The following is a 19,646-nucleotide window of genomic DNA, read 5'->3' as shown; positions in this document are numbered from 1 at the left end:
TGGAATTCGGATGCTGGACAGGTGATGGTGATCTGTGCAGTCTCCTGCTACTTACATTTCTTTGTCGCTAAAATCACCTTTTGGGGTTTGGTTGCAAAGCTTCTCTCTCTCTCTCTCTCTCTCTCTCTCTCTCTCTCTCTCACCTTTCCTCCATCCCTTCCCCTTTCACCCATCTCTTTGTTTCTCATTATATGCTCTTTCCTCTTTCACTGCCTTCCACAGACCTGTGCAATATTGTGCTTGTGGTTTTGAATAAAGAAATAAACATTGATAAGGAAAAGCTGAGTTGTGTTTTGAATCTTATACAGGAATGAGCACATGAAATAAACATATTATTTATTCTGCCAACAGTAAAAGAGGACATGCATGCACTCATGCGCATGCGCGCGCACACACACACACACACACACACATAAGTAAAGTGTGAATGCGAGTTTCTTCCTTTTTTGTTAATTTTTTATATGAAAAATGTGCAACGCACATTTAAGACGCTGTTGTCAGTCCAAAAAAGGATGTAGATTCCCTCTTAGACATTCTTGGTTTCTTAGCGCATTAAGCTTTTTTATTTTAATGCTGAAGAGAACTTAGGCCATATTACATCCTTGGTTAAACCTATTAGAAATGGGAAAGGGAGCAAGGAGGGAGTCATGTTTAGTCTGGTCTGTTTGGCCCTGGTGCTGTTGGCTGATTAACCCACCCACCCCACCCCCCCAAAAAAAAAAAATTTGGAGGACAACCTATTCTGGACTAGATGTTGCACAGCCCATCACTGCTTACCATGTCACATAACCTTGTCAAGTCAATATAAGCAGCATACATGTTCATGTTCTGTTCTCTGTCTTTTGCTTGGATTTGCCTTCACAGTTTCAGTTTGAAGATACCAAAGCACGCAGACTTACCCATATACACTACATCATATCTGCTTAAAAAAACAAGAAGCAAACACCTGACCTACACATAAACTTAGTTTGCTGGTCAGGCCTCTGTGTGTGTGAAAGGTGGGGAAAGGCTAGCCTCTTTAATTGATGGAAGTTGAAATACCAAAACGTCCATCTACATATCTGACTTTATTTACAAATAGTAAAGAGTGGTAACTCTCTCCATTCACAAGGTACACAACTTCAAGTCAGTGCTGTTTACACTACCGATTCATCTAGCACACAGGTAAATAATAGGTACATTGGAACAAACCCAGACACTTCCTCGAAAAAGGAAGCACTGGGCCTGTCCTTTTAATCATTTGACATGTGCACACAACAGCAAAGACAGAAGAAATGTGCAAACACAAATTAGCTTTTATTCAAGACTGGCATAGCCTCTTTAATCCTGAAAAAGCCGGTTACACAGAACACATGGACAATACAGAACAAACACATGGTTGCCTCGGTGGTTTTTCAATTAGAAATCAACAAATAATGAGGCCAGGAGATGAAATGACTAACAAATAGTAAAGAGTGGTAACTCTCTCCCTTCACAAGGTACACAACTTCAAGTCAGTGCTGCTTACGCTACCGATTCAGCTAGCACACAGGTAAATAATAGGTACATTGGAACAAACCCACATACTTCCTCAAAAAAGGAAGTGCTGGGCCTGTCCTTATACCAATCATTTGACATGTGCACTCAGTAGCAAAGACAGAAAACATGTGCAAACACAAATTCGCTTTTATTCAAGACTGGCATAGCCTCTTTAATCCTAACAAGCCACACAGAACACATGGACAATACAGAACAAACACATGGTTGCCTTGGTGGTTTTTCAATTAGAAATTAACAAATAATGAGGCTGCATAAGCAGCACTGACTTGAAGTTGTGTAACTTGTGAATGGAGAGAGTTACCACTCTTTACTATTTGGTAATCATTTCATCTCCTGGCCTCATTATTTGTTAGTATCTGACTTAAGTTTTGTAAATCCTATCCATATAGAGATACTACATAAATACAATACAGCTCATACATACATTGACAGTATGCAATTTCATTTGAACATACATCGCCAACAAAATTACACAGTAAAAAATATGATGCGTTTTGGAAGGCCCTCAAGATCCAACCATGCAGGAAAAAAACCACAAAAAACTGGGAAACAACCTTGAGTAACAATTGCACTTTCAACAAACCACACTTTTGATTAACAAAAAAAATGGTTGAGCATTTGAACACACTTCCACTTGCACCAAAAAAAAAAAAAAAAAGGCTGAATGTACTCTAGGTTTCTTTGAGCAAGTCGAGCTGAGCATACAAAGTAAAGGGAGAAAGATTTTTTTTAATGTATAACATTTTCTAATTTGTCCTGAGATGTTCCCTTTTTCTTTCTTCTTCTTCTTCTTCTTGTGTTTTTGTTTTGTTTTTTGTTTGTTGCTGTTTTTTGTTGTTGTTTTGGTTTGTTTTGTTTTTGTTTTTTTGCTTCTTTACTTGTTTCTTATTAGCAATGTATCAAATGCATTGTTTGGACACTATATTTTTATGACTCGAACAAGCTAGGTTTTTTGGTTGTTGTTCGGGGTTTTTTTGCTTTTTGTTTTGTTGTTGTTTGTTGTTGTTTTTTGTTTGTTTGTTTGTTGTTGTTCTTTTGTTTGTTTGTTAGTTTGTTTTGTTTTTGTTTTTTATTTTGTTTGCTCGATGTCATGTGCCCATGCGGCAAAAAAGCTCGTTGCTTCCCTTGCAGAGAGGAGAGGCAGATGAGTTATACAACTTCGTCATGGCGGTCACCGACGAAGGGGAGTTCTGCGGAACGCCGCTTTGGGTAAGGGGTTTGAAACTCGGTATTAGTTGTATGGGGACTTGTAACAATGAAAGAATGCATGTTGGCGTTGTGGACTAAATGCATGACAATGGCCATTAATTGCCTTTCATTAACTTTAAACGTACTGGTGCAAGCATATATCCCGGACACCGCAACGATTTTGTCGTCTGGTTTTGACACATGTCGAGTTCACAAACGTGCCAGCTTTGTTTTTGATGATGTACTGGCATGCATATACGAAAGTAAAAGTTTACATATACAGCTCCGTCAATTTTTAAAAGATTCTTCCAGCTCCATCCCTTGGAAAGAAGGGAAAATTACCAAACTGATAAAGGCTGTTTTGTGTGTGTGTGGATTATCATTCACTGGCGATTTTGCAAACGTGACAGCACTAGATACCAACCCAAATTTTGTCATGGAAACATGTAGTCGAACGATAATACCTGCAGTATTTCCACAAACCTGTGTTTGACTTTCGATTTATTTTCACCCAACACATGGCTGATATGGTGCCATTGCCACTGACAGAGCAACAAGTTGCTGGTGCTTGCATCAGCTCAGTACTTATGACAGGAAACGTTTCGGTTTCGGTTTCACGGAGGTGCCACAACATGCGAATGTAGTTACATATATACAAAGTTGCCATGTCTTCTTAAAAACAGAATTTTTTTTAAATAATGCATAAACTGAATACACTCTTCAGGACAGGAGCTTGTCAATTGCTGTAAAATGTGTACATGTGCTGTGATCTTATCTCGGAATTTCGTATCAAAAGTACGTCATGGAAAACAAAGTAAACATGGTCAAAAAAAAAATACTAGAAATAATAGAGAGAGTGACAGAACATCATTGTATGTATGTGTGTGCATGCTTTTGTCTTAATGTTATATATAGGGTTAGGTTTTGAGTCCATCATCAGACATTGACACGTTGCTGAAGTTATTGCTCACCCACTTAAGATCTTGTTTGATAGAACACAAGAAAAGGGTGCAATACCAAAAGCTTGGAAAGAAGCAGAAGTACGACCTATTTTTAAGAAAGGTAACAAGAATTCTGCAGGTAACTATCGTCCAGTCAGCCTAACATCAGTTGTCTGTAAAGTTTTTGAAGGCTTTATCCAAGACGCTGTCTGCCAACATTTAACCAAACATGATCTGTTATCTAGAGAACAGTTTGGATTTACCAGAGGGCGCTCGTGTGTTACACAACTACTGGTTACATTACAAGATTGGTTAGTCATGCTAGATGAGAAGGTACCAGTCGACGCAGTCTACCTTGATCTAAGGAAAGCTTTCGATACAGTTCCCCATCACAGACACATAAATAAACTGGGAGGCTATGGGATAAAAGGCAAGCTACTGTCGTGGATCAGAGACTTTCTAAATGGAAGATCACAGTTTGTAAGTGTAAATAGTAGTAAATCATCGAAGGTTAAGGTAACTAGTGGTGCACCACAAGGTAGTGTTCTTGGCCCAACCTTTTTCATATACTTTATAAATAATATGCCTGGTGAGGTAGATTGTAAAGTAAAAAATTTTGCAGACGACACCAAGGCTTACTCTGCCATCCGAATATAGAAGATAGAGATCACTTATAAATGTGTATACATAATCTGGTTAAATGGACAAATACTTGGCTGTTGCAATTTAACAGCGAGAAATGCAAAGTTCTGCACCTTGGAAAGAATAATCCACAGTATCAGTACACGATACAGGAAAAGGGGGTAACTCAAAACAGTGGATAGTACAATTGCCGAAAAAGATTTAGGGATCACGATGGATCCAGAACTAAGCTTTGAGGCACATATAAATAATATAGTGAAAAAGGGAAATCAAATTTCTGGTCTTCTTGTGAGAACTATAACTAATAAATCTCCCGAAATTATGATTCCATTGTTCAAAGCTCTGGTTAGACCCATTATTGAATATGGAAACTCAGTATGGTGCCCTTACCTTAAAAAGCACATAAATATGCTTGAAGGTGTTCAACGCAGATTTACAAAGTGTATAACTAGTAATACTAATAGTACTCGTGATCTTAGTTATGAGGAGCGCCTTGCTCTTTTTAATATGCCTAGCCTAGAGTTTAGAAGATTAAGAGGTGATCTCATTGAAGTATACAAGATCATGCACAATATTTATGATCCTTGCACCACCTCTTCCTTGTTTACTATGGCTAACTACGATAAAACTCGAGGGCACAACTTCAAAATAAACAAAACTAATTTCGTAACTAACCAGTTCCGCAAGTTTTTTACTAACCGTATCATAAATCTGTGGAATAACCTTTCCTATGACACCATCAATGCACCATCGGTAAACGCCTTCAAAAATCACATTGACAAAAAGTTTAAGGACCATGTATTTTCCCAGAGTTAAATCTTTATTTAGCTGTAGATAAATGCAGTATACACTATGCCAGATTCAAACAAGGGTCTGTTCACAACAAGTGATCCAAAAGCACATAAATGGACACTGATTATGAGGGCAAAAGGCTTTTAGCCTATAGCCAAACATTTCTGTGATTCTGTGACGTTTATACAAATTTGAAACAGTTCAACCATGTCACAGCCAATTTGATTTTTCAGGAAGTTGGTCAAACCAAAAGGCTTTTTGTTGTTTTTTTCAGTCCCCTGTGAAGTAATTGCTTCTGCAGTTTGAAACGAAAACAAAGTTTTCTGTTTGTTCCTATGTATATGCAGTTTGAGACCAAGCAGACAAAAATGGCAAACAGCCAACCTCAAAACGTGTTAAAAAACCAGCTGTCATGCTTGCACAAAGAAGCTATCATTATATGTCATAAACTGCTGTGGCTGTTGTGTGAGTGTGTGTGCATAAGGATATGTTTGTGTGTGTGTGACACAGAATGGTAAGACAGGGAGAGCATATCAGGCTGAGAGAATGTGCATCAGTGCTCTTTGTGCACTTGTTTACACAGGGGTACAAAATCAGTTTGCCTCACACACACACACAGTAGTAATAAAGACATCAATCTTGCTGTGCATGGATGCTTTTTCTGTGTGAATATCCTCACAGGGAATGATCAAGTTTAAAGATAGCACTGTTTGCTATCCATGAGTGTTGTTTGTGTGCATATTTCCCATACAGGCTTATTAGTTTTGTGATGTTTTCATGTTAGATAAAGGAAACTCCATAATACAGACCATTACATTCATAGATCGTAAGTGATGGACATTGGAATGTTGTTGGTTTATTTGTTTTTTGTTTTTATTTCAGTGACTGGCTGTCCTATGTTTAATAAAACATTAAGATTTGAGTGGAAAGGTCTTGAACTGAGGGAACCTGGTGTGTGTATGTGTGTGTGTGTGTCTGAAGTGTCACAATAAAAGCAAGGAAAACTTGTTGACTGACCTTTTACTCTGATAAGGGACTTAAAGGAATGTGTGTACATGGGAGAACGAGAGCTAGAAAAGGATGTGTTGAAAGTCACAGTGGTTTGTTAACTACCAGCGTTTCTTTTTTTAACAGTCATTTGACCCCACCTGTTAAAGGTTAACTCCACTCTGTACATGTTCATTTTTGTGCATGTGCTTGCACAAACAGTGATATTCAACATTAAAAAATTGATATGTGCACATATATGTACAAATGCACAATTACATACACACATGCATGCACACGCACAGACACACACACACACACACACACACACACACATGAAATGAAATGAAATAATAAATAGATACACTATAAGATTTGTTTTCATTCATTATGCAGCTGATGCCTATTATATTTCAAATTACATATCGTGTGTCCCATTGAACACACACACACACACACACATGCACGCACATACATGCATACGCACAGATTTGCACAGAGGGACATGCTTACTTTTCTGCCTGCTCGTGCTCACTTCACCTGTGGTGCACACACACGCGTGCACGCGCGCGCGCACACGCACACACACGCGCACACACACACACACATATATATATATATATATATATATATATATATATATATATATTATATATGAACAAACATGTGCATGCACGCAAGCATACACATTGTGTATACACATAAAGATGAAAGTCAAAAAGTAAAATGTTTTTATATGCAAAACAATTGAAAATCATGCATCATCTTTAAAATGTGTATGTGTGCATGTATTTCATGCCCAAACACTAATTATGTTCTGCAGTTTTGCTTCACAGACTTACTGCAGAAAAGTTACCGTTAGCATTCACAATGAAATGAAATGCAGTTTTGTGTCACAGACTTACTGCAGAAAAGTTACCATTAGCATTCACAATGAAATGAAATGTATCTTTCACATCCACCATGAACAGTCATGTCACAGTGGTTGTGGTCCTTTTTTTAAATAATCACTAATTCTAACAGAACAGTTGCTGTTCTTTGGGTGTTTCTTGTCGTTGTTTTCAGAGCTGGTAATGGACTGATGTGAATCACACACCACACCTAATGATATTAATGGGTATTTACAGTGCACTCTACTTCCTTTGCAAAGGGGCCCAGAGAGCTAACAATTAACATCAGAATTGGGGGGAGGGACGGAGGAACATTTCAAAAACAATCAACACAGAGGGCACAATAATCAATATTTAAGGCAAGACAAATGGAATGTGTCAGTGATAGAACTCACACGCACACAGACACAAACATACACGCACACGCACAGGTTCTTTTTTTATGCATACTTTAATGCATGCCACACACAGGACCTCAGTTTATCGTCACAGGACCTGTTTGTTATTGGAATGACTAGGGTCCAGACAACCACTCAAGGCCTAGTAGATGGGGAGAAAATTCTGGCAAGTGTGGCGTTTGATCCTGTGCTTCCTAGGCAGACACTTTATCACCAGGCCACCACTCAAATTTGCAAGCCAAAGTTAAAAAGTTTGTTTTGTTCGTGTTGCATTTTGTTGACAGGACCTGCAAGTAACTTGGAACACGACGGACCCTGACTTCACCCCCTGTTTCCAGAAGACGGTGCTGACATGGACCCCGATTGCCTTCCTGCTCCTGTTGACCCCTTTCAAACTCTACACTCTCTGTCACCGCAAAGACCGCACCATCAAGTGGAACTGCCTCAACTTGCTCAAACTGGTATTGTGTTCATGATTTTGCTGAAGTTCAGTTTTAGCTGTCTTGGCTTTCCCTTGATGTGGCTCTTTCATGCAGAGGAGCTAAAAGTGTGTATTGTCATAAGGATTGAAATTGTGTGGAAAGGTTTTGTTTTTGGGGTGGTTGTCAAGCCAGATTTGGTGTCAACAATGTATTTCCAGAGAAAATAGATTTCTTAAAGTTAACCAAGGATGCACACACACATACTGTTGATATATATACAGACACACACACACACACACACACACACACACACACAGTGCACTGGGTTTATGAGTAGGTCAGGCATAAATCAGTTCCCGTATTTCCTTTTTTCTGTTTTTTGTTGTTGTTTTTAAGCAGATCTGGTGTAGCAAATCTAAGTTATGGCTCAGTTCACACACGTCTAAATGACACCTTGAAACTGAAACTCTTTCTCTCTCTCCACCCCTCTTTCCCGCCCCCACCTTTCTCTCTCTCTCTCTCTCTCTCTCTCTCTCTCAGGGCAAACCAAATAAAGATGTCTTACTTTCTGTTCAGGTGGTGTCTGGTTTGATAGCAGTGGGACAGGTGGTGTTGTGTGTAGCAGCTGTTGTGGAACACACCAGCGGCACTACTGTTCATCCGGTCAGCTTTGTTACACCCGTGGTGGTGGTTCTTGGCATTGTAAGTTGGTGCTTTATTCTCATTGGTTTTTGTGCATTGCGTGTTGGAAAAAAAATAAAAGAAGTAAGATTATGTGCATGTATGCGCATGTAAGTGTATGTCTATGTGTGTGTTCATTTATTTGTATATGTGGGAATGTGTGTGAGAGTGTGTGTATGAGCGCATGTTTGTATTTATTTGGTGTGTGTGTGTGTGTGTGTGTACTCAGCAGACTGTATTTCTTACAAATACATTTCCATCTTTGCAGTTACTTGCAGTGTATTTCATCTGCTTGGATCGGAGAAAAGGCGTCCAGACATCAGGACACCTGCTGATCTTTTGGCTGCTGTTCCTCATCTTGAACATCTTCATCTTGCGTTCCAAGATCAGACAGGCTGTTCTGGCGGTTAGTTTGATTGTAAACTTAGTTTTCTAAAACAAAGAGAGCATTTGCTTTATTTTGTGGAATGCACAAAAGATTGTTTCTTTCTCTTTGTAACAAAGAATAATTTTGAATAATTTTAATGTTAATTGTTACTTGAAGTTAGCTCCCTCTTCTTTCAGCAGCTATTTTCTGTGAGTGGAATAAAATAAAAAAATTTTCTTCTTCTCGAGGCCTGACTAAGCGCGTTGAGTTATGCTGCTGGTCAGATGTGGCGTAGCGTATATGGATTTGACCAAACGCAGTGACACCTTCTTGAGATACTGATACTGATACTGTGAGTGGAATATTTCTGCTTCTGAAAATGCAGTGTATCAGAGGCCAGAATATCTTTGGAGGAGGAAAATCATCTACGTAGTATTTCTTTCCGGTTTTTTTGTTTTTTGTTGTTTTTTTGGAGAACACTGAAGATCAAATTCCGTATGCCTGAAACTACAATACTACTTCTTAGTGTTGGATAATGAGAGATATTACAAGTCTTCCATTTCTCAAGTAAAGAATGGTATTTAGTACTCAGTGCAAAGGCACACAACACCAAACCTTTGCTGCTTGCGCTGCCCATCACCCAGCATACAGGTAGATAAGAGATGCAGAGAAGTAAGCCCAGAAACTTGAGGCGGACTGGAGGAGTGAAATCACTTAGTTTTACTTGGAATGAAATGGGTTAATATTTTTAGTTTTACGTGGAATGAAATATGTTAGTATTTTTAGTCTTACCTGGGGATGAAATGGGTTAATCACTGTTTTTCCATTGGAAAGTTTTGTCTCATGAACATTTGTGCTGTGTTGGCAACAGGGAGAAGTGGAAGACCAGTTGGACTTCATCGTCTTTGCTGTGCACTTTGTCTTGGTTCTGGTCTCCTTCGTTCTGTCAGCTCTGGTCGACCAACCGCCTGAGTTTGAAGAAGTCCAGCAAGATTTGGTGAGGAGTCTCTCTCTGTTTTGTTGGAAAGTGTCTTGATATTGTGTCTTTTCTTTGAAAGGTGTTATTTGTTGATTATAAGTTTGTACCTGATCTTTTCTGTCTGTTGAAACTCTCTCTCTCTCTCTCTCTCTCTCTCTCTCTCTCTCTCTCTCTCAGCTCAATAGAATTAAACATTTCCTTAATCAACATACCCGTAAATTATTTTTTCATGCATACATCCAACCTGATATTGACTATGCATCAACATGCTGGGACGGGGCTAGTAAAAATTGCTTAAAACCTCTTGAAAGTATATACAGACGTTCCATTAAGCTCATTCTCCTTAAATCTTCTATTCAAGCAAATGGCTGTGTTGAACTAAATATTCTCCCCTTTCATCTTAAATGTCGCTTTAACAAGGGTGTTTTTATGTTCAAAATTATGAAGAACTTTGCACCGCCCTATCTTTATAGGAAATTCCCGGAAAGAATCATTCGTAACAAGAGTACCATTTTTACCCCTCGTCCCAGAACTAACCTTTTCATGTCCTCTCTCACTTATTCTGGTGGTAAACTGTGGAATGAAATCCCCGAGTATCTTAGAAATAGATCTACTGTAGCATCTTTCAAAAAATCGTATCAAAAATATCTGATGCAACATATGTAATTAGTACCAGCAAAATCAAAGCATATGATGAGATCCTAGTAAGCCAACGTACTTTGATTAATTGTTCTCCAACAGTGTGTAAGCAAGGAAAATCGGCGAGTGTAAGTATGCGTGTGTATCTCTGTGTACGTGTGTGTTCGAGATTATGTGTATGATGCCTGTGCGTGCACACACGTGTGTGTTTGAAGATTTTCATGTGGTAATGTTTTGTATGATTTTCATGTTTCCGTAATTGTAGTCTTTGATTCATCCATTTATGTAACTATTATTAAGATAAGATAAGATAAGATAAGATAAGAATAACTTTATTATCTCCAACTGGAGAAATTTGGTCAGGTGCATTATCACAACATAGACAAGTAAACAACATGGGGACCATAACTGTAAAAGCCAACAACAGCCTCAACAAATATTACGAAGATACAAATGTAAAAAATATCACATACATCGTTTCATACATACATCCACACACTGCAGGTAATAACTAGTATTCTTAATGTAAAAACAGAAAGAATTAAGAAACATTATTTGAATATAGTTATAAACATAGCCTACTATACTGCACATTGATTATAATAGACAGATAAGATAAGAATAAAGATGAATTGCGGAAAACCACAACCAGATAATCAGCACACACCCGCACCGCCCCCCCACCCCACCCCACCCCCCCACGCGGATAACTTGATTAAACAAGAGTAATAAACATATGTTCTCAAATAAAAGCATTTCACATATTCGCTTTTAAAAACATTGCAATTAATTATTACATCGTAATTATTAAACAGAAATATATTTAGAATATGGACGTTAGCATTAGACATATTCATTGTACATTCATCCTGCATATTGCACATTATTCTTCCTACATATTGCACATTCATTATAACCAATTGTCACATTTTAAGCTCAGTAAACACACACACACACACACACACACACACACACACACACACACACACACACACACACACACACCACAACTAGAACAAGGTACAGCCTATCATGCACGGACTTTCACACGTCTCACATGAGAGTGCGCGCGCGCACACACACACACAGTTCTCAAGAATTTAAAAGGTGGATTGAACGTGGAATAAAAGTCTTCAGAGCTCTGGATTTCAACTTAAAAGTTCTGTAGCGTCGTCCTGATGGCAATAGCTCATAATACTTTGCTAAAATATGGGTGTCGTCAGTTGCTATCTGCCTGCTTTTTTTAACCACTCGACTTTCATACAGCTCTTGCATACTAGCTTGTTTCACTCCCACAATTTTACTGCATACACTCATGACATCGTTCAAAACACGCTTACTCCTCACTCCCAAACTTCCATACCAGCACATAAATGAAACTGTAGGCACAGACTCGATACAACATCGATAATAACTTTGAAGAATATTTGAATTTATACCAACATTTCTAAGCTTCTGTAAACAAAAAATTCTAGATTGACATTTCTTATGAATGGAATCAACATTTCTGTCAAAAGTCAGCTTATTGTCTAAGATGGTCCCTAAATATCTATATTCATTGACCCTCTCCACTGTTTGACCATCAATAACAAGGTCAGCTACAGGCAAGGGGTCTTTCCGAAAATCTATTAACATTTCTTTTGTTTTCAATACGTTGAGATCCAGATAGTTTTTCTCACACCAGGAACAGAACTTTTTAATTTCACTGAAATAAATAGCATCAGAGTTGGACAGATCTTCAATTGCTGAATCATCAGAATATTTTATGACAGGAGTTTCCTCCGTGCCTCTGCAGTCATTTGTGTACAGTGTAAAAAGAACAGGGGACAGCACTGTACCTTGGGGTGCACCAGTAGAAGTAGATTTTAGAGAAGAGTGGGCAGAATGAAAGCGGACGGACTGAGTTCTATTGAGAAGAAAACTTATTATCCAAAGAGTAAGCTTCGGATCAACATCCATGCCTAGCAGTTTGAGGGCAAGGAGATGAGGTTGTATTGTGTTAAAAGCAGAAGAGAAGTCAACAAAAAGGATACGAACGAAAGATCCCGTGTTATTCAAATGAAGGAAAGCATTATGAAGGAGAGTTAGGATAGCATCGTCAGTACTTCTCTGTGCTCTATAAGCAAACTGAAGAGAGTCAAGCTGCTGTTCAGTGAAAGAAAGAAGATGTCGGAGAATAATTTTTTCAAAGCATTTCATCACTACTGAAGTCAGGGCAACAGGACGGTAATCATTTAGTGCGGCTGGGTTCTTTTTCTTGGGGATAGGACAGATAGTAGATTTTTTCCAGATGCTGGGGACAGAGCAGTCCTTCAGAGACCAGTTGAAAATTTTACAGAACACGTCACACAACTGGGAAGCACATGTTTTCAGTAATTTTCCACAGATATTGTCGGGGCCAATTGCCTTCGTGACATTCAGTTTTAAAAATAAAGATTCAACAACTTTTGCATCGATCTCAAAGTCTTCACCTGTGTTCCTATCTTTGATCTTTTCCTGCAACTGTGAGATAACACTATCCAGTTCCCTTCCCAGATCATTCCTTTCAAAGCGACAGTAGAAATCATTCAGTTTATTTGAAAAATCAATCTGTTCATCCTTTTCCATTTTACAAGCTACTGTTTTCCTTTTCGTTTCTCCAGTGATAATTTTTAACCCATCCCATGCATCTGCTATTCTTCCCGTCTGAAACTGTTGCTCTACTTTTGACTTGAATTCCCTCTGTCCCCTTCGTAATTCACCTCTAAGCTTCTTTTGTATCAATTTCCTATCCTTCTTGTTCCCTGACTGAAACGCTACCTTTTTCTCGTTTAAAATTGTTTTGAGAGACTTTGAGATCCATGGTTTGTTGTTGGGGAAAAGTTTTATTATTTTTGTCGGAATTATCATGTCTTCACAGAAACTGATATAAGATGTAACAACATCAGCTGCTTCATGAACATTCTCACATGGGTCAGTCAACACACTCCAATCAGTACAATCAAAACATCTATTTGGTTTGTTCTATGTCATTTATTATTCATACTTATTTCATTTATTACAATGTGTGTGTATGCGTGTGTGAGGGCATGGTGTAAAGAAGCTTCCAGCTTATCCATTTTACCCTCAATAAAACATTTGTCATTGTCATTGTCTCTCTCTCTCTCTCTCTCTCTCTCTCTCTTTCACTTTCAGCATTCAGGCATTTATTTCTGTTTTCTACAAACGATTGATAGATTGTAGATGGCAGAAATGGTCTGATCACATACAAAATAGTGAATGATTTAGTTTTTATAAGAATTTTTGCGTCATGTCTGATCTGAAACCTTACTTGGTGTTAAATATGGAGAGACATTTAAAATATATAACGACTAGATTTAGATTAGGTATTTCAGAATTAGTAGTTCATCATTATAGATACAGAACATGTAATGACAGTTATTTGCTTTGTCCATTATGTAAAGACTCACAAGACAGTGAGATACATTTTGTTCTTTGTTGTCTATCTCTTAAGAACATTCGAGAAGAATTCATTCCACCTAAATACTATAGACAACCTACATTGTTTAAATTGAACTTACTAATGTCATCAGCTTCTAACATACGAAAATTTTCTCTATTTTTATATAAGCATTCAAATTCAGAGAAACTGTAACTTCGTGACAGCATTTTATTGTTCAGCATACTGAACCATAGCACTGCTTTACTTATATGTTTGTGTAAGTTAATATTTGGACGTTAACATGCATTGCAATGTGGTGTTTGTCTCTATATAAAAGAATAACGTTCTCATACCCCTTCATAAGGGGCCTAGGCCTATACATGAATAAACTATCTGGAATCTCTTTCACATTCTCTCTGTATGTCTTTGTAAATATCTGGTTTCTTAATCCTGGTTCCTTACCATGATTTACAACGGGAAAGAAAGAGAATGGTAGAGTCAGTATTCTCTAAATTTAGTATCCTAAATTCGGGGACCCATTTCATTGAAAATTATCACATCCGTTTTGAAATGTAGTCATATGAGAAGTAAAATATGCGTGTAATCCAACCTTCTGATCAAGAGTTACACATAGAAAATACACGAAATTACCCATGTCATGGACACAAACTGATACTTGTTGACTCAAACCACCTTACTTTTTGTTTGCCTTTGCATTGTTTGGGAGGCCACAGAGCAGATTTCTGATAGGTACAAAGTGAATGAACACATCATTGTAGATGTTTGTTTTGTTTTTTTAGCTGGCAAGATAGCTGCACATTAGTGTAGCAACTGAATCCCTATCAAAATGAAGTTATAAAAAAGCAAAAATAATTGGAAACAGTCAAAAACCACTGAAAAAGGGTTGCAGCATCTATTATTGGTAATATTACTTCACCTGTGCATGAAAATTGCCATTAGAAATAGGTCCCTGAATTTAGGATTCTGAAATAGGGAATAAACATTATTGAGTCTGTTGAATCAGTCAATGCAATCTTAGCATCTTTAGATGAGCAGTATGTGAGCATGTGATAGAGAATGGGGTTCATCAGAAATATGTTATGGCAGTGTGGCATGCTGATAACTTAGGTATTTCGACTTTTTCCACTGTTTTTCTTTCTTTTTTTCTTTTAAAGTGAAACAGACAAATCAGTTCTGACTGCCAGGTATGTCCAGACAGAAGAAGAAAGTTATGCTCAGAGTTGTGTGGTACTTCTTGTTCAAACACTGTCCTCCTTCACAGAGGTGTGTCATTCACCACAGCAGGACATTGCAAGTCACCATGCTCATCAGAGCTGTGCAGTCTTTGATGTGGCTTCAAACTTGCATACAGAAACCAGATGGCTGTATCTTGCTGCTTCCCTTGGCTTTGGAAAGCTTTCGAGTAGCTATCAGACAAAACTGTCGTGTCTTTGACTGTATGTTTATGGTTAGCCTGCCCCACAGGACTTCCACCCCTTCACCTCTTCCTGCTGAAATATTTTCAATTGACCACTGAATCACAACTATCAGAATCATATGTGGATGTTTCACCAAGATGTTTTGATGCATATAGCACAGTTTTCAGATTTAGCTGATTTAATTGTTGTTTGATGTCACATTCTGATTTGGCTCTATAATTTGACTGGGATATTTTAGATATGTCATGTGATCATATTCAAATTTTATGCATGAAAGATCTTCCTGCTGTCAACAATATTTGCTTTTTTTCTTTCTTTCTTTTTTTTTGGGGGGGAGGGGTGAAAGCTTCATAATTAGCAAGAAAGGAAATTGCAAGTCTCCATGGTCATCAGTATTATGTGATATTTGGTGTGGCTTCAAGCTTGCAAACAGAAAACACATGGCATTATGTACTTCACTACTTCGTTTGGTTGTGAAAACCTTCTTATAGACATTGGACAGAACTGTACAGTGCTTTTTTTTTTTCTTTTTCTTTTTTTTTTTTAATGTTTGGATGGAAGTTACCATATTCAGAACAGTGGCACAGGAAGTCTTGAGTTACATTTCAAAACAAATCTATTGTAGACCATGGAGACCGGAATCGAGAAATGATTATACAGCAGGTTCAAGTCTAAACCTGTCAGTGGCTACAAACTGAAGCCAGCATCCAGCAGTAGTTATATGATGCAGGACTGTGTGGGGATTTTTTTCACTCAACAGAATCCTCCAGAGATTGAGAGTAGCTGCCTTCATCATGAAGTGATAAGAACTTGGTTTATCTCACATTAATGACTCCCCCCCCCCCACCCCCACCCCTGAAAATAATGTATAACTTCCTAGATCAGTAGATGGCAGGGTTATAATGGTCATACATGTAAAACCCCACTGGTGCATATGATTGAATGTGGGAGTCGCAGCCCACAAACGGAAAGAAAAATGTTGACTGCATTTTAAGATGTTACCTTGGCTTGTGAAGAGCGCAGACTGGATGACCCCAAAAGTGGAAAATATGGGGTCAGATGGGTTTTTTTTCCCCCATCTTTACAAGCTTTCCTTCTCTATATCAAGCTTTCCAGTTCACCACTGCAGGAAAGCTTTTAACCTTCTTATAGCCAGTGGACAGAACTGTACAGTGCTAAGATTTTTTTTTTTTTAATGTTTGGATGGAGGTTACAATATTCAGAACAGTGGCACAGGAAGTCTTGAGTTACATTTCAAAACAAATCTATTGTAGACCATGGAGACAGGAATCGAGAAATGATTATACAGCAGGTTCCAGTCTAAACCTGTCAGTGGCTGCAAACTGAAGCCTGCATCCAGCAGTAGTTATGTGATGCAGAACTATGTGGAGATTTTCTTCACTCATGGTTAGCTCTTTGAATGACATTCTCCATAACTGTTTAGATGCAGTAGAATCCTTCAGAGATGGAGTGTGGTTGCCTTCATCATGAAGTGATAATAACTTGGTTCCCCCCCCCCCCCCCACACACCCACCCCACCCCCTCCTCCTTCCACGAAAATGGTGTATAACTTCCTAGATGGCAGGGCTATAATGGTCATACATGTAAAAGCCCACTGGTGCATATGATTGAATGTTGGAGTCATAGCCCAAAAACACCCCAAAAAATGTTGACTGCATTTGAAGATGTTACCTTGGCTTGTGTAAAGAGCAGACTGAATGACTCCAAAAGTGAAAAATATGGGGTCAGATGTTTTTCTTTCCATCTTTACAAGCTTTCCTTCTCTATATAGAGCTTTCCAGTTCACCACTGCAGGAAAGTTGCAAGTCACCATGCTCATCAAAGTTGTGTAGTTTTTGGTGTGGCTTCAAACTTGCACACAGAAAATAAGATGGCTGTTTGTTAGTGCTTACCTTGGTCTGGAAAGCTTACATGCACCATCAGACAGAATTGTTTAAATTATTGGATGCATGCATTTGTTGGCAGTGATGTCAGCTTGGTTGCATTTGTTGGCAGTGATGTCAACTTTGTTCATGAAGAGCACAAACCAGCTGACCCAAGATCTCTGGCTGAGAAACAGGCACGGAAAACAACAGATGTGTGGACAGTTTATTGGAGCGGGTCTAGCAATAGCTGATGAATGACTGGCCTCTTAGAGTAGTATTGTAGAATGTGATTAGTCCAGTTTCATTTTACATTTCAATGAATCTGTTACTTTTTGAAACACGGAACTTAGTTCCTTACTCAGCCAGTTACAAGAAAGAGGAAAGAAAGAAGTAATCTTCAGTGTTTGAGGCACTTTCATTTTCACAAGCAGTCCTTTTATTCACATTTTACATTTCATTAGTTTGAAAATTAAACACAGAATGTTGTTTTCCTGTATTTCATGAATTAGGAAATGAGTGGAAGCAAACAGAAATTAGTTCATGACCTTGCCAGATAAAAAATGATGGTGAATTTCTTGAGAGTTGGAGGTACTTTACTCTTTCCTAAGCTTTCCCTTTCCTTGCAAAACAGTGTTCCTTGCCACAGTGGGACATTGCAAGTCACCATGCTCATCAAAGTGACATAGTCTTTGTTGTGGCTTCAAACTTGCCTACAGAAAATAGATGGCTGCACCTCACCACTTCCCTTGCTCTGGAAAGCTTCCATGCAGCCATCAGACAGATGTTTGTTTAACTTCAGGGGTCGATGCATTTCTTAGCATGGAATTGTGGCCATGACCTGCAGGAATCCTTGAAAGAATAAGTTGTTACAGATCTCTTTGGACAGCAGTGGCAGGAAACTAGGAAAAGTGGACATAACATTTGCTTGTTGGTTTTTTTTCAGTGTTTATTGAGCAGTTTTGTCTGTAGTTTATTAAAGTGGTTGGCCTCACAACAACAACAAAAATTTGTAGATTTTATCCTGATTTTGTTTAGTTTACAAATGTTTGGTGAATTGATCATTTGTAATCTAAAAAGCAGTTTCTGAGTCTGCCATCTGCAGACAGGAGAGAAGATACTGGGGGAATGTTCAGTTTTGTTGTTCTCAAGTTCTGATATCTTGAAGCTTCCTCACTCTCCACAGCTGGACAGTGCAATCACCATGTGGGTTTGGCTTCAAATTTGCATTCTGAAAATGGATGGCGGTATGTTACTGCTTCACTTGGTTAAAAAGGTTTTCAAGAAACCTTCCTGTTCCAATGTTTTTTTTGTTATGGTTGAATATCTGCAAGGATTTTGAAGCCAGCCCCATAGGAAATCATGAAAGAATGGGTTTTAGAGCTTTCCTGTGGGTCGTTCCTTCAGAAATCCCAAAAATAGTTATACAGAGTTCTGTAGACTGCTTACATAGCAGTCTTTGTGATGGCTGTATCTTGCTGCTTCCCTTGGATATGGAAAGCTTTCATGTAGCTATCAGACAAAACTGTTGTGTCTTTGACCATATGTTTATGGTAAGCCTGCCCTATAGGAATTCCACACCTTTACCTCTTCCAGCTGAAATATTTTCAATTGACCGCTGGATCACAACTATAAGAATTTTTAGCGGATTTTTCACCAAGATGTTTGGATGCATATAGCACAGTTTTCAGATTTGGCAGATTTTATGGTTGATTGGAGTCACATTCTGATTCGGCTTTATAATTTGACTGTGATATTTTAGATATGTTATATGATTATATTTGAATTTTCAGCATGAAAAGTCTTCCTGCTGTCAACAAGAGAAAAAAACATTTGCTTTTTTTCTTCCTTTCTTTCTTTTTTTTTGGGGGGGGGGGGTGTGGGGGGGAGGGGAGGGGAGTGTCAAAGCTTCATGATTAGCAAGAAAGGAAATTGCAAGTCTCCATGCTCATCAGTATTGTGTGATTTTTGGTGTGGCTTCAAACTTGCAAACAGAAAACACTTGGCATTATGTACTTCGCTGCTTCTTTTGGTTGTGAAAACCTTCTTATAGCCATTGCACAGAACTGTACAGTGCTGAGATTTTTTTTTATATGTTTGGATGGAGGTTACAATATTTAGAACAGTGGCACAGGAAGTCTTGAGTTACATTTCAAAACAAATCTGTTGTTGACCATGGAGACAGGAATCAAGAAATGATTATACAGCAGGTTCCAGTCTAAACCTGTCAGTGGCTACAAACTGAAGCCTGCATCCAGCAGTAGTTATGTGATGCAGGACTATGTGGGGATTTTCTTCACTCATGGTTAGCTCTTTGAATGACATTCTCCATAACTGTTAAGATGTAGCAGAATCCTCCAGAGATTGAGAGTGGTTACCTTCATCATGAAGTGATAAGAACTTGGTTTATCTCACATTAATGACTCCCCCCCCTGAAA

At 38.4% G+C, this 19,646-nt stretch overlaps 1 protein-coding gene across 1 annotated transcript in view; it reads left to right on the top strand.

Moving 5' to 3' along the window:
• Window positions 1-2,703: 2,703 nt before the first annotated feature.
• The window catches only part of LOC143279402 (multidrug resistance-associated protein 1-like), a 64,200-nt gene continuing 47,257 nt past the window's right edge, over window positions 2,704-19,646 (top strand). The window contains exons 1-5 of the mRNA XM_076583476.1: window positions 2,704-2,748; window positions 7,662-7,838; window positions 8,376-8,501; window positions 8,749-8,886; window positions 9,719-9,844. Of these exons, the coding sequence (XP_076439591.1) occupies window positions 2,704-2,748; window positions 7,662-7,838; window positions 8,376-8,501; window positions 8,749-8,886; window positions 9,719-9,844 (612 nt within the window). The remainder of the gene's footprint in view (window positions 2,749-7,661; window positions 7,839-8,375; window positions 8,502-8,748; window positions 8,887-9,718; window positions 9,845-19,646) is intronic.

The sequence above is a fragment of the Babylonia areolata genome, chromosome 1, assembly GCF_041734735.1.
Source record: "Babylonia areolata isolate BAREFJ2019XMU chromosome 1, ASM4173473v1, whole genome shotgun sequence".
Lineage (NCBI taxonomy): Eukaryota > Metazoa > Mollusca > Gastropoda > Neogastropoda > Buccinidae > Babylonia > Babylonia areolata.
This window is presented reverse-complemented; position numbering and strand designations above follow the sequence as displayed.